This window comes from Dendrobates tinctorius, unplaced genomic scaffold (genome assembly GCF_039654945.1).
Source record: "Dendrobates tinctorius isolate UK_male_01 unplaced genomic scaffold, ASM3965494v1 ptg000028l, whole genome shotgun sequence".
NCBI classification, from domain to species: Eukaryota; Metazoa; Chordata; class Amphibia; order Anura; family Dendrobatidae; genus Dendrobates; species Dendrobates tinctorius.
The window spans coordinates 78,135,718-78,162,596 of NW_027361696.1; the positions used below are offsets into that span (position 1 = coordinate 78,135,718).

The 26,879-nt window shown below is 42.7% G+C and overlaps 1 protein-coding gene across 1 annotated transcript in view; it reads left to right on the forward strand.

Moving 5' to 3' along the window:
• The window catches only part of LOC141085566 (uncharacterized), a 96,237-nt gene extending 69,703 nt beyond the window's left edge, over positions 1–26,534 (forward strand). The window contains exons 4-7 of the mRNA XM_073571027.1: positions 671–937; positions 8,208–8,483; positions 10,847–11,031; positions 26,242–26,534. Coding sequence (XP_073427128.1) covers positions 671–937; positions 8,208–8,483; positions 10,847–11,031; positions 26,242–26,406 — 893 coding nt within the window. The 3' untranslated portion in view covers positions 26,407–26,534. The remainder of the gene's footprint in view (positions 1–670; positions 938–8,207; positions 8,484–10,846; positions 11,032–26,241) is intronic.
• Positions 26,535–26,879: the final 345 nt, after the last annotated feature.

Sequence of the window (26,879 nt, forward strand, 5' to 3'; positions counted from 1 at the left end):
TGGAGCCTCTAGACCTCAACGTGAAATCTGTAAGGGTCCCCAGTCATTTGTCATTAATAAAACTGGTGTCTACTTACAAGTTAGAGGAGCCTTTGGTTCCCATTGAGTTTTAGGGACTAGGTCCAACTACTTCATCTGCACCACCTTAAGGAAGCCAGGTCAGAAGTGGCCAGTTTTTGCTCTTATTTTATTCCCAATGCTACCTTGCTTATTTTTTTTTTTTTTTTAAATCTACCAAATGGTTCCAGAAATATTGGCCTTTTTATTTAGTTATTTATAACTTCTATAAACATTAGCATGGGGGTGAAGTTCATAGGATCCTCTGGGGCGGATCCTTAGGCTTCTCTGCATTACTACCCTGTGTCCTATGCCCCCTGGGAAAGACCATAAACAATTAGCACCAAACAAAAGGCTCAGATCTCTGGAACCATATGATGGATTTTTCAAAAAACCCTAATACTCAGGGGAGCTGTGGAAATAAAATAAGAGGAAAACCTGGCCACTTTTGGCCAGGTGACAAGCCCTCAAAGCTACACCCCTGTCAATAGAATTTCCTAGATACTTAGACTGATATAAGACATGTCCATCCAGTTAAACTTTTTGCATCAAACAACATATCCTATAAAATATGCCCTTCATTTAAAACAATGTTTGTGTGGATTTTGTACAGACAGATACCCACCACCAGCAATCACCGTGGAACCAAGGAGCATTGTCCAGCCGGGACAGGACATCACCATAACGTGCGCTTCTTCATATCCAAAAATTGTTTTTACCCTTTTCAAGGGTAATGCTCAAATAGCCAAAAATAGCAACAATCCATTTATCTATGTAATACACCATGCAAATAAAACGCATGCTGGGCAGTATTCATGTATATATGAAAATTTACAGATGGAGTCAGATTTCAGCGAACCTTTGATGATTGACGTTAAAGGTAAGAATGTCGGAATTTTATCTTTTCTTAAAGGGAACTTAACAGTAAGATCTGGCTGCCCTAACAGCACAGACATATTGGCAGGTTCAATGATCCCATGAAAAAGTTTATGCATACATAGGTTTAACATTAGGTTGTGGAGTGTTGTACAGTTGTATGAAAAAGTGTTTGCCTCCTTCCTGATTTCCTATTCTTTTGCATGTTTGTCACACTTAAATGTTTCATATCACCAAACAAATATAAATATTAGACAAAAAATAACACAAGTAACCACAAAATGCAGTTTTTAAATGAAGGTCTTTGTTTTCAGGGGAAAAAGAAATCCAAGCCTACATGGCCCTCTGTCAAAAAGTAATTGCCCTCCTAAACCTAATAACTGGCTGTGTCACCCTTAGCAGCAACAACTGCATTCAAATGTTTGCAATAATGGCAATGAGTCTTTTACAACGCTCTGGTCGTATTTTGGTCCTCTCATCTATGCAGAATTGTTGTAATTCAGCCACACTGGAGGGTTTCCGAGCATGAACCCCATTTTTAAGGTCATGCCACAGCATCTCAATTGGATTAACCCCTTCACCCCCAAGGGTGGTTTGCACGTTCATGACCGGGCCAATTTTTACAATTCTGACCACTGTACCTTTATGAGGTCATAACTCTGGAACGCTTCCATGGATCCCGGTGATTCTGACATTGTTTTCTCGTGACATATTGTACTTCATGTTAGTGGTAAAATTTCATTCAAATAACTTGCGTTTATTTGTGAGAAAAACGGAAATTTGGCACACAAAAAACTTGATAACTAACATTTCCCACATGTTTACTTTACATCAGCACAATTTTGGAACCAAAATTTTTTTTTGTTAGGAAGTTATAAGGGTTAAAAGTTGACCAGCGATTTCTCATTTTTACAACACCATTTTATTTTTAGGACCACATCACATTTGAAGCCACTTTGAGGGGTCTATATGATAGAAAATACCCAAAAATGACACCATTCTAAAAACTGCACCCCTTAAAGTGCTCAAAACCACATTCAAGAAGTTTATTAACCCTTTAGGTGCGTCACAGGAAATTTTTTGAATATTTAAAAAAAAATGAACATCTAACTTTTTTTCATAAAAAAAATACTTCAGGTTCAATTTTTTTTATTTTACCAAGGGTAACAGGAGAAATTGGACTGCAAAAGTCATTGTGCAATTTGTCCTGAGTACACAGATACCTGATATGTGGGGGGGAACCACTGTTTCGGTGCATGGCAGAGCTCAGAATGGAAGCAGCGCCGTTTGACTTTTTCAATGCAAAATTGGCTGGAATTCAGATTGGACGCCATGTCACGTTTGGAGAGTCCCTGATGTACCTAAACAGTGGAAACCCCCTACAAGTGACCCCATTTTGGAAACTAGACCCCCCAAGGAACTTATCTAGATATGTGGTGAGAACTTTGAACCCACAAGGGCTTTACAGAAGTTTATAACGTACAGCGGTACAATTAAAAAATCATATTTTTTTAACAAAAATTATCTTTTCACCCCCAATTTTTATTTTTCCAAGGGTAACAGGACCCTAAAAGTTATTGTGCAATTTGTCCTGAGTACGCTGATGCCCCACATGTGGGGGTAAACCACTATTTGGGCGCATGGCAGAGCTCGGAAGGGAAGCAGCGCCATTTGACGTTTTTGGCTGGAATTGAGATCGGACACCATGTCGCGTTTGGAAAACCCCTGATGTACCAAAACAGTGGAAACCCCCCACAAATGACACCATTTTGGAAACTAGACCCCCTAAGGAACTTATCTAGATGTGTGGTGAGAACTTTGAACCCCCATGGGCTTCACAGAAGTTTATAACATAAAGCCATACAATTAAAAAATCATATTTTTTCCACAAAAATGATCTTTTCACCCTCAATTCTTATTTTTCCAAGGGTAACAGGACCCTAAAAGTTATTGTGCAATTTGTCCTGAGTACGATGATACCCCACATGTGGGAGTAAACCACTATTTGGGCGAATGGCAGAGCTCGGAAGGGAAGCAGCGCCATTTGACGTTTTTGGCTGGAATTGAGATCGGACACCATGTCGCGTTTGGAAAACCCCTGATGTACCAAAACAGTGGAAACCCCCCACAAATGACACCATTTTGGAAACTAGACCCCCTAAGGAACTTATCTAGATGTGTGGTGAGAACTTTGAACCCCCATGGGCTTCACAGAAGTTTATAACATAAAGCCATACAATTAAAAAATCATATTTTTTCCACAAAAATGATCTTTTCACCCTCAATTCTTATTTTTCCAAGGGTAACAGGACCGTAAAAGTTATTGTGCAATTTGTCCTGAGTACGCTGATACCCCACATGTGGGGGTAAACCACTATTTGGGCCCCTGATGTACCAAAACAGTGGAAACCCCCCACAAATGACACCATTTTGGAAACTAGACCCCCTACGGAACTTATCTAGATGTGTGGTGAGCACTTTGACCCCCCAGTGCTTCACAAAAGTTTATAATGCCCGGGCGTGAAAATAAAAAATTCGTATTTTTTCCACAAACATGATCTTTTAGTCACCATTTTTTTATTTTCCCAAGGGTACCAGGAGAAATTGGACCCCAAAAGTTGTTGTCCAATTTGTCCTGAGTATGCTGATACCCCATATGTGGGAGAAAACTACTGTATGGGCACACGTCGGGGCTCGGAAGGGAAGTAGTGACGTTTTGGAATGCAGACTTTGATGGAATGGTCTGCGGGTGTCATGTTGCCTTTGGAGAGCCCCTAATGTACCTAAACAGTGGAAACCCCCCACAAATGACACCATTTTGTAAACTAGACCCCCCAAGGAACTTATCTAGATGTGTGGTGAGCACTTTGAACCCCCCAGTGCTTCACAGAAGTTTATAACGCCCGGGCGTGAAAATAAAAAAATCGTATTTTTTCCAGAAACATGATCAATTAGTCCCCAATTTTTTCATTTTCCTAAGGGTAACAGGAGAAATTGGACCCCCAAAAGTTGTTGTCCAATTTGGCCTGAGTACGCTGACACCCCATATGTGGGAGAAAACTACTGTATGGACACACGTCGGGGCACGGAAGGGAAGCAGTGACGTTTTGGAATGCAGACTTTGATGGAATGGTCTGCGGGTGTCATGTGCGTTTGGAGAGCCCCTGATGTACCTAAACTATTGAAACTCCCCACAAGTGACCCCATTTTGGACACTATACCCCCCACGGAACTTATCTAGATGTGTGGTGAGCACTTTGAACCCCCAAGTGCTTCACAGAAGTTTATAACACTCGGACGTGAAAATAAGAAAATCATTTTTTTCCACAAAAATGATATTTTTGCCCCCAATTTTTTATTTTCCTAAGGGTAACAGGAGAAATTGGACCCCAAAAATTGTTTTGCAATTTGTCCAGAGTAGGTTGATACCCTACATGTGGGGTAAAACACTGTTTGGGCGCATGGCAGAGCTTGGAAGGGAAGGAGCAACATTTGACTTTTTCAACCTCAGAATTGGCTGGAATTGAGATCAGACGCCATGTTGCATTTGGAGAGCCCCTGATGTGCCCAAACAGTGGAAACCCCCCAATTATAACTCCAACCCTAACCCCAACACACCCCTAACCCTAATCTGAGCCCTAACCCTAGCCCTAACCCTAACCCTAGCCCTAACACTAGCCCTAACACTAGCCCTAACCCTAACCCTAACCCTAGCCCTAACCCTAACGGGAAAATGGAGATAAATACTTTTTTTTTTAATTTTATTATTTTTCCCTAACTAAGGGGGTGATGACGGGGGGTTTGATTTACTATTTATGGCGGTTTTTATATTTGGCAGCTGTCGCACGCTAAAAGACGCTTTTTATTGTAAAAATAGTTTTTGCATCACCACATATCGAGAGCTATAATTTTTACGTATTTTGACCCACCGAGTCATGTGAGGTCTTATTTTTTGCGGGACGAGTTGACGTTTTTATTGGTACCATTTTCGGGCACGTGACATTTTTTGATCGCTTTTTATTCCTATTTTTGGGACACAGAATGAACAAAAACCAGCGTTTCATGAATTTCTTTTGGGGGGGTGCGTTTACACCGTTCCGCGTGCGGTAAAATTGATAAAGCGGTTTTATTCTTCGGGTCAGTACGGTTACAGCGATACCTCATTTATGTCATTTTTTTTATGTTTTTGTCGGTTTTATGCAATGAAAACTATTTTATATAAAAAATAATTATTTTTGCATCGCTTTATTCTGTGAGCTATAACTTTTTTATTTTTTCGCTGATGATGCTGTGTTGCGCCTCGTTTTTTGCGGGACAAGATGACGTTTTCAGCGGTACCATGGATATTTATATGCGTCTTTTTGATCGCGCGTTATTACACTTTTTGTTTGGCGGTATGATAATAAATCATTATTTTTTGCTTCGTTTTTTATTTTTATTTTTTAAGGGGTTCGCTAAAGGGCTTAACTAATGGGACAGTTTTATAGGGCGGGTCATTGCGGACGCGGCGATACCTAATATGTGTACTTTTATTGTTTTTTTTTTTCATTATTTCCAAAAAATGGATTTATTGGGGGAATATTTTTTTTTTTTTTTCTAATTTATTTGGCGATTTTTTTTAAAATTATTTTAACACTTTTATTTTTTTTTTACCTTATTAAATAGTCCCAGGTGGGACATCACTGTCCTGTGACAGATCGCTGATCTGTCACATCACAGATCACTGTGACAGATCAGCGATCTGACACAGGCACTGCAGAAGGCTTCTTCATGCCTGCGCTTTGCAGGCACTGAGGAAGCCAGCTTCCTCAGGCCCCCGAAGGTCCCCGTCGCCATCTTGGATCCGGGGGCCTGGAGGAAAGGAGTTCCCCGCAGCAGCGCTGCACATTGTGCTGCCGTGGGGGGCTCAGGGAAGCACGGAGGGAGCCCCCTCCCTGCCGATGCTTCCCTTTAACCCCCGGTACACCGCGATCATGTTTGATCGCGGTGTGCAAGGGGTTAACGTGTCGGGGGCGGTCCGTGACCGCCCCTGACACATTGTGCCGGGTGTCAGCTGTGATAATCAGCTGACACCCGGCCGCGATCAGCGGCGCTCACCACGTGGGCGCCGCTGATCGCGCTAGACGTACTATCCCGTCCATGGGCATAGGGGCCCGGGTCCCATGGACGGGATAGTACGACTCATGTCAGGAAGGGGTTAAGGTCAAGACTTTGACTAAGCCACTGCAAAGTCTTAATTTTGTTTTTCTTAAGCCATTGATAGGTGGACTTGCTGGTATGTTTTGGATAATTGTCCTGCTGCATAACCCAAGTGCGCTTAAGCTTGAGGTCACGAACAGATGGTCGGTCATTCTCTTTCAGAATTTTTTGGTAGACAGCATAATTCATGGTTCAATTTACCACAGCAAGTCTGTCAGGTCCTGAAGCAGTTAACCATCACTACCACCACCATATTTTACTGTTGGTATGACGTTCCTTTTCTGAAATGCTGATACGCCAAATGTTATGGGCAATACATCTTCCAAAAAATTCAACTTTTTTTGTCTCATCTTTCCACAGAGTATTTTCCCAAAAGTCTTGGGAATCATAAAAATGTTTTTTTTTGTGGCAAAACTGAGATGAGCCTTTATTTTTTATTTCTCAGCAGTTTTTTTTGTCTTCCACTCTGTCATGCAGGCCATTTTTACCAAGTTTCTTTCTTATGGAGGAGTCCTGAAAACAGACCTTAACTGAGGCAAGTGAGGCCTGCAGTTCTTTGGATGTTATTTTGGGGTCTTTTGTGACCTCTTAGATGAGTCATCACTGCGCACCTGGGAAGATTCACCACTGTTCTAGGTTTTTGCCATTTGAGGATAATAGCTCACTGTGGTTCGCTGGAGTCCTAAAACTTTAGAAATCGCTTTATAATCATTTCCAGATTGATAGATCTCAATTATTTTTTTTTTTTAATTTGTTCCAGAATTTCTTTGAATTGTGGCTTGATGTCTACTTTTTGAGGATCTTTTTGTCTACTTCACTTTGTCAGGAAGGTCCTATTTATTTGATTTATTGATTGAAAACAGGTGTGGCAATAATCAGGCCTAGTTGTGGCTAAGGAATTTGAACTCAACTTGCCAAACATGATAAACCACAGTTAATTTATGTTTTAATGGGGAGTGGGCAATCCACTTTTTCACACAGTGCCCTGTAGGCTTGGATTTCTTTTTCCTTTAATAATAAAAACCTTCAATTAAAACCTTCATTTTGTGTTACTTGTGTGATCTTTGTCTAATATTTAAATTTGTTTGGTGATCTGAAACATTTATGTGTGACAAACATGCAAAAGAATAGCAAATTAGGAAGGGGCAAACACTTTTCCTGTATATTGGTTCAACAAAAGTGTCTCCTGGACATTTCCCATTCATCTTATTATGACTGAAAGATCTTTCCTTGTACAGAAAATTTATCATGGTGAGCCAGGTGGAGGTCACCCTAGATAAGTTGCTAAACAGACACTTTTCCAACATCAAGAATGCTAATAACAGTGACTCGATGAAGACTCATCAGAAATAAATGCTAAATTTCTGGAACTATGCAAAGCTGTATAAGCATCTTTCTATGTTTTTTATTTTTTGGGTATTTGTTTGTATCACCATTTTGGATGACCCACGGGTCCCTATGGGTCTTTATTGCAGACCTGTAATCACATTGTGCTCAATGAGATGGATTTATTAATTTATTTTGTGTCCAGACCTTGATTTAATTCATTTTGGTGAAAAATAATAAAAGCCAATCTGCAGCAGCAAAATGTAGAGACAGAGACCCTGATTCCAGTGATGTGTCACTTACTGGGCTGCTTGGTATAATTTTTATAAAATCACTGTTTTATCAGAAGGAGATTATCACTAAAGGACTAGTAAACTTGCTGCCAGGTGGTCTGACCACACCTCCACCACTGAAGGTAGCAAAATCCTGGTGACAGATACCCTTAATATTTTGGAATTATTTTTCCTTTGTTTTAGACTCTTTTTTTGAAGATTATTCAATAAGAGGGCATGTCTCTAAGAGAAAAGATGTAGATGTAGAATATGTAAACTTTGACTTACAGCTTACGTTATACTCCAGAGCTGCATTTATAATTGTGCTGGCTGACAGTCAGATAGTAGAGAATGTTTGGAGATATTAGATGATGAATACAGCTGTGGATAACACCTTTTATTCCAGTGCATTTTCATTTTTTGCACAATATCATTTAGGACGTTTTCTGACAAGTTTTTCATCTTTATATTGCTCAGCTATCCGCAGCCCTTCAATCACTTGGGAGGAAAATGAAGAAGGAAAATTGAAAATTATTTGCACGGCCCCAGAGGAAAACAAAAATATATGGTTTCAGCTCTTTAACGAAAGCAAAGATGTTATAGATGAAAAAAACGTGGTCAAACAAAATCAAGTAGATTTCATAGTACCATACATTGAAAAGTCTCATCGGAGATATTACTGTATATATCGCATTCGGATGGGTAGAGACTTTGCAGACTCTCTTATCAGTGATGCCGCTGTGATAGGCCAAGGTAAGTTTACACACAAAATACCTGTTGTAAAACATAAAACATTTCCCAAATGGTGCTAATACCATTATATGGAATCAATAAATCCTTTGCTATGGTAATGTAAACCTATCATACAGCAAATGGCAAAATCTGGATCACGATGGTAAATACCATAGCATCCCCTGATGAAGCTAGGATGATGGGGAAACTCTGTCAGCATTTTTCCTGCATTTCTTTATGAGCAGATTGCAGTACTAATCTAATGGGTAGTGCCATGAGGAGCAGTATGAGATTGCTAGCCAGAGGGACTGTGAGCAAAGAGTAGTCAGAAAGCAACGTAAAGCAAAAGCAGAGTCATCAGGCAGATGGATAGTCAGGAAAGAGGCCAAGGTCAGAAAGCAGAGATGCACTGTAAACGCAGAGGCAGAACACAATTGAACCAGGTAAGCAATAGCTATAACCGGCAGCCAGTGACTGGAGATTAAAATAGGGAAGAGTCCCATCATTGGCTCCAGTGAAAAATAATATTATTAACGAGTAAGAGGCCAGAAAAAAAGAGGAAAAACTGAATGGATACAAGTAACAGCAGTACTAGGACTCAACTGCTAAGAGCCTGGCAACATGGGTGCCAGTGCTACACCATCTAGCATCAAGGAGCTGGAGTTACTAATTGCAGATATAACTTATAGGGTGTGATGAATATTAAAAAAAGATAAAAAGAGAGATAAAATCCTGTGATCCCAATGAATTGTTGCTCTTCTATAAATTACTTGTGAGGTCACATCTGGAATTTGGGATCCAGTTTTGGGCTCCACATTTTAAAAAGGCTATTCAGAAGTTATAGCCAGATCAAAGGTGGCAATTACATTACCACAAGGGATGGAAGGCCTCTCATATGATGAAAGGCTGGAAAAGTTGGGCTTATTTAGCTTACAAGAAAGAGGCAGCAGAGGAGATCTCATTTATATTTATTAATACATGTGAGTCAATGCACGGACTGGCACATGACTTTCTTATAGACCTTACAAAGCACCAGGAACATTCTTTACAGGCGGGAGAAAGGTGATTCCAGCAGCTAAATAGGAAAGGGTCCTTTAAGGGCCCGTCACACTAAGCGAGATCGCTAGCGATATCGCTAAAGCGTCACCGATTTTGTGACGCAGCAGCGATATTGCTAGCGATATCGCTATGTGTGATACCTCCGACCGGCTCCCCCGCTGGTTATCGCTGATCGCGCGAGAACGTCCTGGGCCGTTTCTCGTCGGCCGCTTCCTGCTGGGCTTCCTGCTGGCACCGACAAGCGACGCGTGCGGGAGAACGTCTTCATCGCCGCGTCTGACAAGTAAGTGCCGACCGCTGCGATGTAGCTGGTGAAATCCGCCTGTTTGGCAGCTCACTAGCGACCATTTAGCGATGCACCAGCGATCCTGACCGGGTCGTATTGTTGTCGGGATCGCTGGTGAATCGCTAAATGTGACGGTACCTTTACAGTTAGAGCAATCAGACTGTGGAATGTCTGACCACAAGAGGTAGTAATGGCAGACACTATGACAGCATTTATAAAAGGGCTGGATGATGTCTCACAACAAATGACATTGTCACTTATAAATGATCGAGGGATAAGGAATGTAGAACTGGTGGAGAAGCCAAATAAACTTGTCTTTTTCAATTTTTTTTAACCATGTAATTCCTATACAGCTGACAATAGTCACTAGTCACTGTACAACAGTTTGGCTTCCGAACCAGCAACCCGCCAACCCACCATTGTACACCCCTTCTGAACTAACTACCAGAGCTTACAGCTTGGAATATATTGTCCACATCAGTCATTTTATTAAAAATATAAGGTAAAACATCAATTTTTTATTTAAAAAAACAAACAAAAAATAATGTAACTCTAAAAGATAAAATAAGAAATAAAAGAAGTTGGTCTTGGAGCTTCAAAGATTTGGTGACCAAAACTAGTCTAAATTATTCCCGTTTTACCCCCAGTTTAGGGGTACCATAAACCACCACCAGTGGCTAGGTTTCCAACTAACTCCCAGGGACCCCACCCAACAGTCTGCAGGACAACTGAGCATTCATTAAAATTTGGAAGCTCCACTAATTTGCTACCAACTCCAAGATCACCCCACACCAATAGCCTCCATGACTCATTTAAATATTTTATCTCCCAGTTTAAGGTAACAAAGGTCACAATACTGCACCACATCTCTGATTTCACTGAAAAAAGTAGGGAGACAGGAGGTCACGTTTTTATTTTTTTATCTGTAGCTTTTGTAATGTAGCTCATTTTTAGGGTGACGTGGCGCTATGGTCAGTTTCAGTGGACAGTTGTATATTTGTTACACAAAAATCACCAATTATTCATTTTCCTTTTCAAGAAACTTCAATAACTCGAGACCATACAATGGGAAACATCATTCGATTCCTTGCAACAACGGTGATCCTGATTCTCCTAACAGTGATCCTTGTGAAACATTTCAAGTACTCTCAGCGATTTAAACCACGTCCCCCTGTACTACCGGCCTCCAGGAAGAAACTGGCTGTTGAGTCTGAATATACTCAGGTAGACAACAACTTGCTTTCCTTTATTTTTCATGTGCATGTAAATATTTTGTCTTCAACTAATGGTTCAAATACATGATAAATATATCAATATATTAATCTGTGATGATAGATAGATAGATATAGATAGATAGATAGATACAGTTGTGCCAAAAGTTTACATACCCCGGCAGAATTTTTGCTTTCTTGGCCTTTTTTCAGAGAATATGAATAGATAACACCAAAACTTTTTCTTCACTCATGGTGAAGCCATTTATTGTTAAACTACTGTGTTTTCTTCCATTGTATGCAAACTTTTGAGCACAACTGTAGATAGATAATACATATATACAGTTGTGGCCAAAAGTATTGACACCCCTGCAATTCTGTCAGATAATACTCAGTTTCTTCCTGAAAATGATTGCAAACACAAATTCTTTGGTATTATCTTCATTTAATTTGTCTTAAATGAAAAAACACAAAAGAGAATGAAGCAAAAAGCAAAACATTGATCATTTCACACAAAACTCCAAAAATGGACCAGACAAAAGTATTGGCACCCTCAGCCTAATACTTGGTTGCACAACCTTTAACCAAAATAACTGCGACCAACCGCTTCCGGTAACCATCAATGAGTTTCTTACAATGCTCTGCTGGAATTCTAGACCATCATTCTTTGGCAAACTGCTCCAAGTCCCTGATATTTGTAGGGTGCCTTCTCCAAACTGCCATTTTTAGATCTCTCCACAGGTGTTCTATGGGATTCAGGTCTGGACTCATTGCTGGCCACCTTAGAAGTCTCCAGTGCTTTCGCTCAAACCATTTTCTAGTGCTTTTTGAAGTGTGTTTTGGGTCATTGTCCTGCTGGAAGACCCATGACCTCTGAGGGAGACCCAGCTTTCTCACACTGTGCCCTACATTATGCTGCAAAATTTGTTGGTAGTCTTCAGACTTCATAATGCCATGCACACGGTCAAGCAGTCCAGTGCCAGAGGCAGCAAAGCAACCCCAAAACATCAGGGAACCTCCGCCATGTTTGACTGTAGGGACCGTGTTCTTTTCTTTGAATGCCTCTTTTTTTCTCCTGTAAACTCTGTGTTGATGCCTCTGCCCAAAAAGCTCTACTTTTGTTTCATCTGACCAGAAGATATTCTTCCAAAACGTTTTAGGCTTTTTCAGGTACGTTTTGACAAACTCCAGCCTGGCTTTTTTATGTCTCGGGGTAAGAAGTGGGGTCTTCCTCGGTCTCCTACCATACAGTCCCTTTTCATTCAGAAGCCGACGGATAGTACGGGTTGACACTGTTGTACCCTCGGACTGCAGGGCAGCTTGAACTTGTTTGGATGTTAGTCGAGGTTCTTTATCCAACATCCACACAATCTTGCATTGAAATCTCTTGTCAATTTTTTTTTTCCGTCCATATCTAGGGAGGTTAGCCACAGTGCCATGGGCTTTAAACTTATTGATGACACTGCGCACGGTAGACACAGGAACATTCAGGTCTTTGGAGATGGACTTGTAGCCTTGAGATTGCTCATGCTTCCTCACAATTTGGTTTCTCAAGTCCTCAGACAGTTCTTTGGTCTTCTTTCTTTTCTCCATGCTCAATGTGGTACACACAAGGACACAGGACAGAGGTTGAATCAACTTTAATCCATGTCAACTGGCTGCAAGTGTGATTTAGTTATTGCCAACACCTGTTAGGTGCCACAGGTAAGTTACAGGTGCTGTTAATTACACAAATTAGAGAAGCATCACATGATTTTTCGAACAGTGCCAATACTTTTGTCCATCTTCTTTTTTATGTTTGGTATGGAATTATATCCAATTTGGCTTTAGGACAATTCTCTTTGTGTTTTTTCATTTAAGACAAATTAAATGAAGATAATAATACCAAAGAATTTGTGTTTGCAATCATTTTCAGGAAGAAACTGAGTATTATCTGACAGAATTGCAGGATGGTCACAGATAGATATCAGATAGATAATACATACATAATAGATAATAGATAGATAATAGATTATAGATAACAGATGATCGATAGATGGCTTGAGAAAGGATGGGCCATTTTGAGCTGAAACGTCGCATGGACTGTTTTTTTTTGGATTTGTATGCAAGAGATTTTGATGATACATTTTGGGGCTTTGCAGCCATCTTTTGCTTACCAAAACTGGGCAGGAACACCTTAGGCCTCTTTCACACTTCAGTTTTTTGTGTCAGTTAAAATCCGCCAAAAACGCGGACAAGCGGATCCGTTCCTAACTGATGTGAACGGATGCCACAGGAACCGTTTTTTGACGGATCCGCAGAATGAGGAAATTTAACCCCTTCCTGACATCCGACGTACTATCCCGTCCATGGGACCCGGGCCCCTATGCCCATGGACGGGATAGTACGTCTACCGCGATCAGCGGCGCCCACGAGGTGAGCGCCGCTGATCGCGGCCGGGTGTCAGCTGATTATCACAGCTGACACCCGGCACAATGTGTCAGGGGCGGTCACGGACCGCCCCCGACACGTTAACCCCTTGCACACCGTGATCAAACACGATCGCGGTGTACCGGGAGTTAAAGGGAAGCATCGGCAGGGAGGGGGCTCCCTCCGTGCTTCCCTGAGCCCCCCACGGCAGCGAAAGGTGCTGCTGCGGGGGGCTCTTTCCCTACAGCTTCCTGCAGGCCCCCGGATCCAAGATGGCTTCCTCAGTGCATGCAAAGCGCAGGCATGAGGAAGCCTTCGGCACTGCCTGTGACAGATTGCTGATCTGTCACAGTGATTTGTGATGTGACAGATCAGCGATCTGTCACAGGACAGTGATGTCCCACCTGGGACTATGTAATAAAGTAAAAAAAATAAAAAAAAAGTGTAAAAATAATTTTAAAAAAAAAATCGCCAAATAAATTAGTAAAAAAAAAAAAAATATTCCCCAATAAATTCATTTTTTGAAAATAAAAAAAACCCAAAACAATAAAAGTACACATATTAGGTATCGCCGCGTCCGTAACGACCCGCCCTATAAAACTGTCCCATTAGTTAACCCCTTTAGCGAACCCCTTAAAAAATAAAAATAAAAAACGAAGCAAAAAATAATGATTTATTATCATACCGCCAAACAAAAAGTGTAATAACGCGCGATCAAAAAGACGCATATAAATATCCATGGTACCGCTGAAAACGTCATCTTGTCCCGCAAAAAACGAGCTGCCACACAGCATCATCAGCAAAAAAATAAAAAAGTTATAGCTCGCAGAATAAAGCGATGCAAAAATTATTATTTTTTATATAAAATAGTTTTCATTGCATAAAACCGACAAAACATAAAAAACGACCTAAATGAGGTATCGCTGTAACCGTACTGACCCGAAGAATAAAACCGCTTTATCAATTTTACCGCAAGCGGAACGGTGTAAACGCACTCCCCCAAAAGAAATTCATGAAACGCTGGTTTTTGTTCATTCTGCGTCCCAAAAATCGGAATAAAAAGCGATCAAAAAATGTCACATGCCCGAAAATGGTACCAATAAAAACGTCAACTCGTCCCGCAAAAAATAAGACCTCACATGACTCGGTGGGTCAAAATACGGAAAAATTATAGCTCTCGATATGTGGTGATGCAAAAACTATTTTTACAATAAAAAGCGTCTTTTAGCGTGCGACAGCTGCCAAAAATAAAAACCGCCATAAATAGTAAATCAAACCCCCCGTTATCACCCCCTTAGTTAGGGAAAAATAATAAAATTAAAAAAATGTATTTATTTCCATTTTTCCATTAGGGCTAGGGTTAGGGCTAGGGCTAGGGTTAGGGCTAGGGTTAGGGCTAGGGTTAGGGCTAGGGTTAGGGCTAGGGTTAGGGCTAGGGTTAGGGCTAGGGTTAGGGCTAGGGTTAGGGCTGAGATTAGGGTTAGGGGTGTGTTGGGGTTCGGGTTGGAGTTAGAATTGGGGGTTTCCACTGTTTGGGCACATCAGGGGCTCTCCAAATGCAACATTGCGTCTGATCTCAATTCCAGCCAGTTCTGAGTTGAAAAAGTCATATGGTGCTCCTTCCCTTCCAAGCTCTGCCATGCGCCCAAACAGTGTTTTACCCCCACATGTAGGGTATCAGCCTACTCGGGACAAATTGCAAAACAATTTTGGGGGTCCAATTTCTCCTGTTACCCTTAGGAAAATAAAAATTTGGGGGCAAAAATATCATTTTTGTGGAAAATAAATGATTTTTTTATTTTCACGTCCGAGCGTTATAAACTTCTGTGAAGCACTTGGGGGTTCAAAGTGCTCACCACACATCTAGATAAGTTCCGTGGGGGGGTCTAGTGTCCAAAATGGGGTCACTTGTGGGGAGTTTCAATAGTTTAGGTACATCAGGGGCTCTCCAAACGCACATGACACCCGCAGACCATTCCATCAAAGTCTGCATTCCAAAATGGCACTGCTTCCCTTCCGAGCCCCGACGTGTGTCCAGTACAGTACAGTAGTTTTCTCCCACATATGGGGTGTCAGCGTACTCAGGCCAAATTGGACAACAACTTTTGGGGTCCAATTTCTCCTGTTACCCTTGGGAAAATGAAAAAATTGGGGACTAATTGATCATGCTTGTGGAAAAAATACGATTTTTTTATTTTCATGCCCGGGCATTATAAACTTCTGTGAAGCCCTTGGGGGTTCAAAGTGCTCACCTCACATCTAGATAAGTTCCTTAGGGGGTCTAGTTTTCAAAATGGGGTAATTTGTGGGGGGTTTCCACTGTTTAGGTACATTAGGGGCTCTCCAAAGGCAACATGACACCCGCAGACCATTCCATCAATGTCTGCATTCCAAAACGTCACTACTTCCCTTCCGATCCCCAACGTGTGCCCATACAGTAGTTTTCTCCCACATATGGGGTATCAGCATACTCAGGACAAATTGGACAACAACTTTTGGGGTCCAATTTCTCCTGTTACCCTTGGGAAAATAAAAAAAATGGTGACTAAAAAATCATGTTTGTGGAAAAAATACGAATTTTTTATTTTCACGCCCGGGCGTTATAAACTTCTGTGAAGCCCTTGGGGGTTCAAAGTTCTCACCACGCATCTAGATAAGTTCCTTAGGGGGTCTAGTTTCCAAAATGGTGTCATTTGTGGGGGGTTTCCACTGTTTTGGTACATCAGGCGTTTTCCAATCGCGACATGATGTCCGATCTCAATTCCAGCCAAAAACGTCAAATGGCGCTGCTTCCCTTCCGAGCTCTGCCATGCGCCCAAATAGTGATTTACCCCCACATGTGGGGTATCAGCTTACTCAGGACAAATTGCACAATAACTTTTAGGGTCCTGTTACCCTTGGGAAAATAAAAATTGGGGTAAAAAGATCATTTTTGTGGAAAAAATATGATTTTTTAATTGTACCGCTGTACGTTATAAACTTCTGTAAAGCCCTTGTGGGTTCAAAGTTCTCACCACATATCTAGATAAGTTCCTTGGGGGGGTCTAGTTTCCAAAATGGGGTCACTTGTAGGGGGTTTCCACTGTTTAGGTACATCAGGGACTCTCCAAACGTGACATGGCGTCCGATCTGAATTCCAGCCAATTTTGCATTGAAAAAGTCAAACGGCGCTCCTTCCATTCTGAGCTCTGCCATGTGCCGAAACAGTCGCTCCCCCCACAAATCAGGTATCAGCGTACTCAGGACAAATTGCACAATAACTTTTGCAGTCCAATTTCTCCTGTTACCCTTGGTAAAATAAAAAAAATTGAACCTGAAGTATTTTTTTTGTGAAAAAAAGTTAGATGTTCATTTTTTTTTTAATATTCAAAAAAATTCCTGTGACGCACCTAAAGGGTTAATAAACTTCTTGAATGTGAGCACCTTAAGGGGTGCAGTTTTTAGAATGGTGTCACTTTTGGGTATTTTCTATCATATAGACCCCTCAAAGTGACTTCAAATGTGATGTGGTCCTAAAAATAAAATGGTGTTGTAAAAATGAGAAATCGCTGGTCAACTTTTAACCCTTATAACTTCCTAACAAAAAAAAATGTTGGTTCCAAAATTGTGCTGATGTAAAGTAAACATGTGGGAAATGTTAGTGATTTAAGGGCATAAAAATTCAAAGTTGGAAAATTGCGAAATTTTCAAAATTTTTGCCAAATTTCCGTTTTTTTCACAAATAAACGCAAGTTATTTGAATGAAATTTTACCACTAACATGAAGTACAATATGTCACGAGAAAACAATGTCAGAATCACCGGGATCCATGGAAGCGTTCCAGAGTTATGACCTCATAAAGGTACAGTGGTCAGAATTGTAAAAATTGGCCCGGTCATGAACGTGCAAACCACCCTTGGGGGTGAAGGGGTTAAAGGAACTGCTGGCCGGGAAGGAGAGAGAGAGAGAGAATTGACCATCAGTCAAGACCCGCCAGTAATGCAACTCAATGGGGAAAAAAACGGATCCGCAAAAAAAAAATTGCGGATCCGTTTTTTGCAAAACCTGGCGGATTTTGACTGATTGTCAAAAACGGAAGTGTGAAGGAGGCCTTATTCTTTGAGAGCTGATCCAGCAGGACCGTCCCTTATTTGTTTACCAGAATGTGAGCGACATGCCTCACTTTTACCTGTAACTACTTCATTAAAATGCCAAGACTGTTGAATATCGTGATGGAGCAGTGAGCTCCACCATTCATCTGCTGTCTGAGGCTTGGCTCTGGAGGCATGATGATATCCTACATCACGCCTGCTGCATCGGGACAAAGTCACCGCACAGTGCAGACAGCGGCTCCACTCATCAGGATAACAGAACTAGTGGAATAATTTTCTTTTCTTTTTTTCATTTGCTTGTGGAAGGACACCATACAGGAATAAAGGGGACACTGAGACATTGCACTATATAATGAGGACTGTGATTGCATTATACAATGTCCGGGGCATTCATTCTTTGACGGGATACTTCGAGATATAGTACCGTTCGTGTGGGAGGATATAGTGTGTGTGTTAAACCACTGAGGGGGATTGATGCTGTGTGAGAGGGGCACTATGCTGGACACTGAAAGAGGAGACTGTGGGAACATCCTAGTGCATGGAGGGTAACATTGAGGGTGGGGCATCATATTATATGGGTAAAGTTCAGCTTGGGCACAATATAGTGTGGAAGGAGGACCGTGAGGCGGAGAGGTGGACCACATGGAGAGGGACACTGTGAAACATCATCCTGTGTCAAGGAGACATCGGGGCCATCACACTGTGTAGAGAGGATCTTTCAGCCATCATGCTGTATGCAGGGGAGAATGTGGAGGCATCATACTTTGCAATGAGGCTGTGGGCTCAGTATACTTTGTGTGGGGGACATGAAGAGATGGCCGGGGAAGCCACCGCCGTGCAGGGAGACTACGGTACACAAGATGAGGTGCAAACAACAAATGGTTAATTTATTGACAGGCAAGGCATGCAGTGATAGGAAAGTGTAAACAGGCGTATGCAATGACAAAAGACAATTTACAAGAGTGATATTCTTTAACTGGGCCGTCAAATAGCATGGTGCTCCAACTATCACAAATCAATATATTTTCAACAAGAAAAACACAAACGCAATATGATGCTACTCTAACTATAGCCTAACTGGCCTCTGCTACGCAGGCCGCACGGCTGCCATGCTCTGTCCATTGCAGCCTTAGGCCCTAACATGTGCACACAAGGGGTTAAAACTCAGAGTAGCTTTGGAGTCTCAGTCCTGCGCACGTCTTTCTGGAAGCTCTGTGAAACGTGGTCTTCTACTTGCTTGAGGGTCCTGGATATGCTCCTGGAAAATGGCAGATTCCTTTCTGGTACTTCTTCATGGCTCCTCACAATAACACAGGACAGCCACCTTTGGTTATCCCCAGAAGAGTCTACACAATCTCATAAGTTCCGTCAGTCACAGGCTGTGCAGTTTCTCCTCACAGATCCAGGCACAACAGCCCCCTGCAGCATCTTCAGCTCAACACACACACACACACACACACACACACACACACACAGGAAATGGCCCCTCCCCTCTCCAGTGCTAGCAGAACAACACAGTCTTTTGCAGAGGAGACAGAATGTACCTTTGCACTAGCCAAGGGGGTGCTGTCTATTAAAGTGGCAGCATGTCTCTGCTGTCCATAGCAAAGCCACCCCCTTACAGACACTTTGGAGGCATCACACTATGCGTTGGGCGCACCATGCGATATGTAAAAAGCACACTGGGGGTATGACATTGTGTTAGGGAACTGTGGAGGCAAAATATTGTATGTAGGGAGACCTTGAGTAATTATACTGATAGGGCGGAGACTGAAATCAGCATACTCATGTGGGAGACACAGGGGCATCATTCTGTGTGTAGGGGCATCATGCTGTGTGCGATAAGCACATTGGGGGTATGATAAAGTGTTTTGGAACTGTGAGGGCATCATATTATATGTGGGGAGACTTTTGAGTTATTATACTGGTGAGGGGGAAACTGAAATCAGCATACTCGTGTGGAAGACACTATGGGACATCATACTGTGTGTGTGAACCACATTGAGAATACGATAAAATGTTTTGGAACTGTGAGGTCATCATGCTGCTTGTAATGGGACTGTTCAGGTATCACACCTTATGGGTGACTGTGGAATCAGCATATGTGGAGAAACGGGGTCAGTGGGTGCTCTCGTCCACTGGCCCAGCTGCCTTTAGCAAGACTGCATGGACCAGGGCTCATACCACTGAACATCCGCTCTATCTCCCGGTGGGCAATACACTACACAGACAACACAGGGTTAGGGTAAAACAATGTGGCAATACTATTGAACCACAACACACAATAGCGAACAGAACAACCCCATCAATTACCCCAAGATGGTGCACATTACAGGGTCTCAGGCTTCCCTTCCACTGACTCGCCAGGATAATGGTAGATGTTATGTCCAAGCTCCCAGGGTCGCTGCTCCACCTGTGATAGGCATGCAGAGAGGAGGTAACGACAAGCGTACGGAGATAACGTGTTTTGGAACTGTGGGGCTGTAACAAAGGAACTTGGATGCACTGACACAGAGGGTGCGGAGCAGGGGTTAACTATTGTTTGCTTAATCAACAGTAATGAACTCCTCGAGATAACAGGGAGGGGAAAACAGGTTAAACAGTGTAATGATTATTTTAACTCAACAGTCTCTTTTTTATCAGGTTCAACTTACTGTGACTACGCTGTCCTTTACCTGCTTGCAGTCCGATGGGTGATGGAATTCCGGTGGAGGCCGGTGCTGCGTCTTTGGGCTTCCCCGCCCAACACACGGTCCTGCCTCTGGTAATAGCAGGCGGTCTCCTATTTTGCCCACTGAGCTCCTAGTCCATTGAACTGCGTAGCAGAAGAGTGAAGCTCTCCGCAAGTTTCTATGTGGCGTGTGCTTCCCTGCGCACCCGCCGATATCTGGATTCCTGTATCACAATACTTCATGCGGTGCTCTTCTCTCTGTGCATCCACTGGTACCTGGATGCCCACACCGCAATGTTTCACGTGGCGCCCATTTTTCTGTGCACCTGCTGGTACGTGAATGCCCCCACTGTGCCCATCCTGAGTCTCTGTTCTGCGACCCCTCTCTCTCCGGCATGCCAGGACTGGTTTTAGACAAAGTAGGGCCCTATGAAAAAAATTAAAAAAGGGCCCCCAATGCTCACAGATTGCAACATGACACGCAAACATTTTGGTTGTATTTACATGCGCTGAGTTCAGGCCGTTCAATGAGTGTGAGCAACAATATTGAAGTCACTTGTTTCTCGACCTCTTTACACTGGCTAATGAAGATTGATAGGGACAGAATACTAGTAGCTCAGTCTATCCCCATTCAGTATCATGTTATAAGCAGCAGGGCTGTTGAGTCGGAGTCAGTGTCCATTTTTGTGGAGTTGGTATCAATTGGACAGACTCTGACTCCTTAAATACAGTATATAATTAGAGATGTGTGGACACCTGGATGATCAGGTCTGGTGGGTTCATCCGAACAGTTACAAAAAGTTTGTGTTCGGGTACCAGAACAGTACCCAGATCCGAATCCCTTCACTTGAATGGGGGGCCTGAACATCCATTGTTTGCCGAGCTGTCGTGAATGACAGCACGGCAAACACTGCTTCTGATCAGCGATTAAATCATCCCTGTCAGTCAGAGAGCCGTGGTTCCCACGCTGTCAAAAGACAGCGTGTGCGTTCAGCTGTGATTGGAGGTATAAAGTTTACCTCCGGTCACTGATATCAGCTGATGGGAATACAGCTCCCATCATCCGTCACCCACTACCGCTAATAACAGTGAGAATAGCGGCTCCTGCGCTGTAAATAAATAATTTTAAAAAAAAAAACGTGCTTGGGTTCCCCCCGTATTTTTGATAACCAGCGAGGCAAAATTCATAGCTGAGGGCTGCAACCCTCAGCTGTCAGCATCAACAAGGCTGGTTATCAAGAGTAGAGGGGTCCCCACACTTTTTAAAAAAAATTATTTAAATTTAAAAAAACGGCTTGGGGTGCCCCCATTTTTGACAACCCGATTGCATAGTAATTTGGTAAATCATAGAATCATAGAATCGCAGAGTTGGAAGGGACCTCCTGGGCCATCTGGTCCAACCCCCTCCTCAAAGCAGGATTCACTAAATCATCCCAGACAGATGTCTGTCCAGCCTCTGTTTGAAGACTTCTATTGAAGGAGAACTCACCACCTCTCGTGGCAGCCTGTTCCACTCATTGATCACTCTGTCAAAAAGTTTTTCTAATATCTAATCTGTGTCTCCTCCCATTCAGTTTCATCCCATTGCTTCTAGTCTTTCGTTGTGCAAATGAGAATAAAGATGATCCTTCTACAATGTGACAGCCCTAGAGATATTTGTAGACAGCTATTAAGTCTCCTCTCATTATTCTCTTCTGCAAGCTAAACATTCCCAAATCCTGCAACCTTTCCTCATAAGACAGGGTTTGCAGACCGGTCACCATTCTGGTCGCTCTTTTCTGAACTTGCTCCAGTTTGTTGAAATTGTTTTTTTTAAAATTTGGCACCCAAAACTGGACACAGTATTCCAAATGAGGTCTGACCAAAGAGGAGTAGAGAGCAATAATGACTTCACGTGATCTAAACTGTATGCTTCTGTTAATACATCCTAGAATTGCATTTGCCTTTTTTGCTGCTGCACCACACTGTTGACTCATATTCAGTCTGTGATCTATTAGTATACCCAAGTCTTTTTCACATGTGCTGTTGCTTAGCCCTATTCCTCCCATTCTGTATATGCTTTTTTCATTTTTATTGCCCAGATGTAGTACTTTGCATTTTTCCCTGTTAAAAACCATTCTGTTAGTTGCTGCCCACTGCTCCAGTTTATTTATATCTTTTTGAATCCTCTCTCTCTCTTCTCTAGTATTAGCTATCCCTCCAAGCTTTGTGTCATCAGCAAATTTAATCAGCTTACCCTCAATTCCTTCATATAAGTCGTTGATAAAGATGTTGAACAATACAGGGCCCAGGACAGAGCCCTGTGGTACCCCACTTGAGACATTCTTCCAACTGGATGTGCAGCCATTTATGACCACTCTTTGGGTCCGATCACTAAGCCAGTTATAAATCCACCTAACAGTTGCCTTGTCCATTCCATACTTAGCCATTTTTTCAATAAGGATTGTGTGAGTTACTTTGTCAAATGATATGCTGAAGTCAAGATATACTACACCTACAGCATTACCCTGATCCACCCAATCAGTGATTCTGTCATAGAAGGAAATTAAGTTAATCTGACATGACTTATTAGTTACAAACCCATGCTGACTCTGTTTAATCACTTCATTCTTATCCAGGTACTTACATACATGTTGTTTAATAATTTGTTCAAAGATCTTTCCTGGTATAGAAGTCAGACTCACCGGCCTATAGTTGCCTGGGTCCACCTTCTTCCCTTTTTGAAGATAGGAACAACATTTGCTCTTCTCCAGTCTTCTGGGACTTCTCCTGTTCTCCAAGAATTTTCAAAGATTATGGAGAGGGGTTCAAAAATTTCTTCTGCTATCTCCTTCAGTACTCTGGGGTGTAATTCATCTGGACCTGGAGGCTTGAATTAATTTAGGTTAGCCAAGTGTTTCCTCACTATCTTTCTGTTTATAGATATCCTGGATTCTTCTATTCCCTTAATAGGACAGTGAAGAAGAGTTGATGTTACATTTCCTTTCTGAGATAAAACAGATGCAAAATAGGAATTTAAAAGTTCGGCCTTCTCAACATCCTGTCTTACCATTTCATCATTTTCATCCTGCAAAAATCCTATAGCATCTTTGGCTTTTCTTTTACTTTTGACATATCCCCAAAATCCTTTATTATTGCTTTTGACTTCTCTCTTGCAAGCCTCAATTTATTGTCAGCTTTAGTAATCTGATTTGTGCCCTGCAAGTTCTGCAGACAACATTATATTCTTCTTTAGATATGTCTCCCTCTTTCCATTTTATAAACATTTCTTTCTTCCTTTTTAGCATGTGCTAAAAATATGAAATGTCAGTTCTTTTCCTGATCTAAAGATCTTGGCTTTTAGTTGAAAGTAATCTGTGCTGCACTTTATGTGCATGCTCAGTAGTGACCAGTGGTGTGGAGCCAGGAGTCAGTGAAGTTGAGGAGTCGGAGTTGGAGGTTTGGCTTACCGACTCCACAGCTCTGATTAGCAGCATATCTGAAGCTTACACTGGCGATGTACTTGCATAAACAGTCCAATCACCCGACGAATGAGCAGCATTTTGCTTGTATGCTGGATGATTGCCAACATGCTTATATATATACTTGAGGTGGGCCTGATGCTGTTGCATCGGGAGGGCAATGTGTGTGTGTGTGCGGGGGGGGGTGTCCCATCGCTGCCTGCTCACCCACCTCCGTGCAGTCACAGCCGGCAGGAAAGACGGTGGTTTGCGGCCTGTGCTGGAGATGGGGTGCGGGCACACCCTGGTGGCGCCGCACCCTATCTCCAGCACAGACCGCAAGCCACGGTTTTTCCTGCCGGCTGTGACTGCACGGAGGTGGGTGGGCAGGCAGTGGCGGGATCCAGCACGTGTAGTCAGGCGGGTCCCGACACCGGGTCCGGCGGCGGGTCCTGGAGGCGGGTCCTGGCGGGGGTCCGGCGGCGGATCCAGGGGCGGCGGGGGGGGTTCTGGCGTGGGTGTCCCGGCGGTGTCCCGCTTGTGGTACTGCAGAAGGGCCTGGTACCACCAGCGGGTGCCATATTGGAATACCCACCACTTGGGTATTCCAATATGGCGGTCGGCATACTTCCGATGCGACGCGGTGGATTGTGGGATTTTTAGACATCCAGACGGAAGTGGATGACGGACAATTTAAGGCAACTATATAGTAAATGAATTCTTCTCTGATCAGCCTGTATTTAGAAATGTGCATGACACACATACAGACAGCAATTGTGTCTATATCCAGCCATCTACATACTAATAACATACTGTATATTCAAGTTAGAATAACGCAAAAAATCTTATGCACTCACACGTGTACATGACACACACTTATACACACATACATCCATGTACTTGGCACACACACGTATTTGGCACATGCATGTACATGGCACACACAGCACACACTTATACATGTACATGGCACACACACACACATGTACATGGCACACATACGTACATGACACACACGTACATGGCACACACTTATACACATACACGTACATGGCACAAGGCACACATGTACATGACACACATGTACATGGCACACACTTATACACATACATGTACATGGCACACACACGTACATGGCATATGGCACACACGTACACGGCACACAGCACACATGTACATGGCACCCGGCACACACGTGCTCCCGGCACACATGGACACGGTACACACATGCTGCACAACAAATGCTGATTTGATACATGTGATTCATATAAACACAAACACATAGCTCACAGAAAGCACACACTACACACACTGTACACACCTCAACTACACACACTGCACACATCTCAGATACACACACCGCTTTATGCTGGAGGGAAGGAGATGTTCCACACTATGAGCTGCAGCTTCTCTTGCTCCCAGCAGAAACCTCTCTGCCCTCTCCTCTGCTGTGACTACCAACAAGACCAGGAGTTGCTTACAGCAGGTCAGCAACCATTTTCCCCAGGAGTAGCCCACACAGTGTATGCTGCACTAGTTATCTCATAGTTCAGGTTGGTATGTGCCGGGTCTCTAGCTCTCACTTCCCCTCAGAGGCTCCATGCAGGAGGACAGGCGCACTTGCCAATGACTACATGGTCTGTGGTGACATCACCTGGCAGGTCACATGATCGTAATGTCACTACAGGTCCTCAACCAGTCTCTACATCGGAAGCTTCACTGATTATCAGTGGAGCTTCTGCTGTAGATACTGGGGGCCCCCAAGGGAGTGGGGGCCCTAGGCAGCTGCCTAGTCTGCATTGCCCTAACGCTGGCCCTGTCGGCAGCCGTCCCCCACCCACCCTGCTCTCTGGCGAGAAGCCCTCTTCAGTTCCCGCGCAATCCCTTTTTGCCTTCCCCATTGGTTACGCCCCCTTCACCCAGGTTACGAAAAAGCTCCGTCTGCAATCTCCTTCCCTCTAGCAACAGGAGGCTCGGCCCCAGCAGTTCTGAACCTGGTGCTTTAGCAGTGCTTGTAGCTCGGTCCTCTCTTCTACAGAGCCATCATGCTTTATGTATTGGGACTGTGCAGGTATCATACTTTATGGGGGGACTATGGCATGTGGAAGACACCATTGGGGCATCATACTGTGTACTGAGGTATATTACAATGTGCGAGGAGCACACTGGCAGTATGATACTATGTTGGGGGTCTGTGGAAGCGTCATACTGTATGGGGGAACATCCTACTGCATTAGGACCAAAAAGGGGGTACTTAACGGTGTGGAAACACTAATAGGCTAATCTAGAGCCATTATTTCTGTGTGGAAAACGTCTGAAAAAAATTTCCTGGCTGGATTAGAGAGTGGGTTAACTGTAAAAAATAAATGCCACTAAACGTCCCTCTTTCATGTCAATCAGAGGTAGAGGTTTATCAAGTCATTCAAAGAAGGTAATGGTACAGTCACGAGCCACATATACTATATGTTATTGTAATGTGTGCGACTCACGTGTTGCAATGTTAGTAAATATGCAAAATATGAAGTTAATTCCTCCTAGTGGCTCTTAGCAGGACACAATCCTGCTTCTATATACACTGTCATAGCCACATATATTTTTTCTTACATGTGCAGGTTTCGGAGATGAAGAGCGATCCACTGGAGAAAAGCTCGACCCCAACTCCACCAACCACCGTAGTTTCTGCTGTGATAGCAACAGTGAGCTTTGAAGAAGAGCAACAAACAATCGCCTCGGAGGAAGAGGTGATTTTGGAGGCACAAGTCACTACAGCTTTATAATAACATGTTATGATTTGCAGAGTATAAAAACTAATTATAAGGATAATTACAGAATATAGCAGTTTTGCAAGACTGTATAAACTAAGAAAAATGTGTGTGGATTAAAAATAAACACTGGTCAGATATAATTGTATTTCCCTTAGTTAGATGTATTTTGGTAAATATTTAATCAGCATATTACATATGTTGGATATTGCACTGCATTTTACACTCTCTACATATTTAGTGCCTACAGACCCAGCGATACATTCTACAGATTGGCTAAACTTCCTTTCTGTGTCTAAAACTTTGGTTACAAGGTAGTTTGAGAAGTTTTCACAAGGGTGTTAATGGATGTAAGGGATGTACCATGACTAGATGCAAGGATTATGTGTTGGCATGTAGCGTCTCAATGGATATTATATCACTACCAGGAAGATAGGCAATGGGTAAATTTGTAATCATGTTGGTAGAACCAAGGTCAAGTATGATCA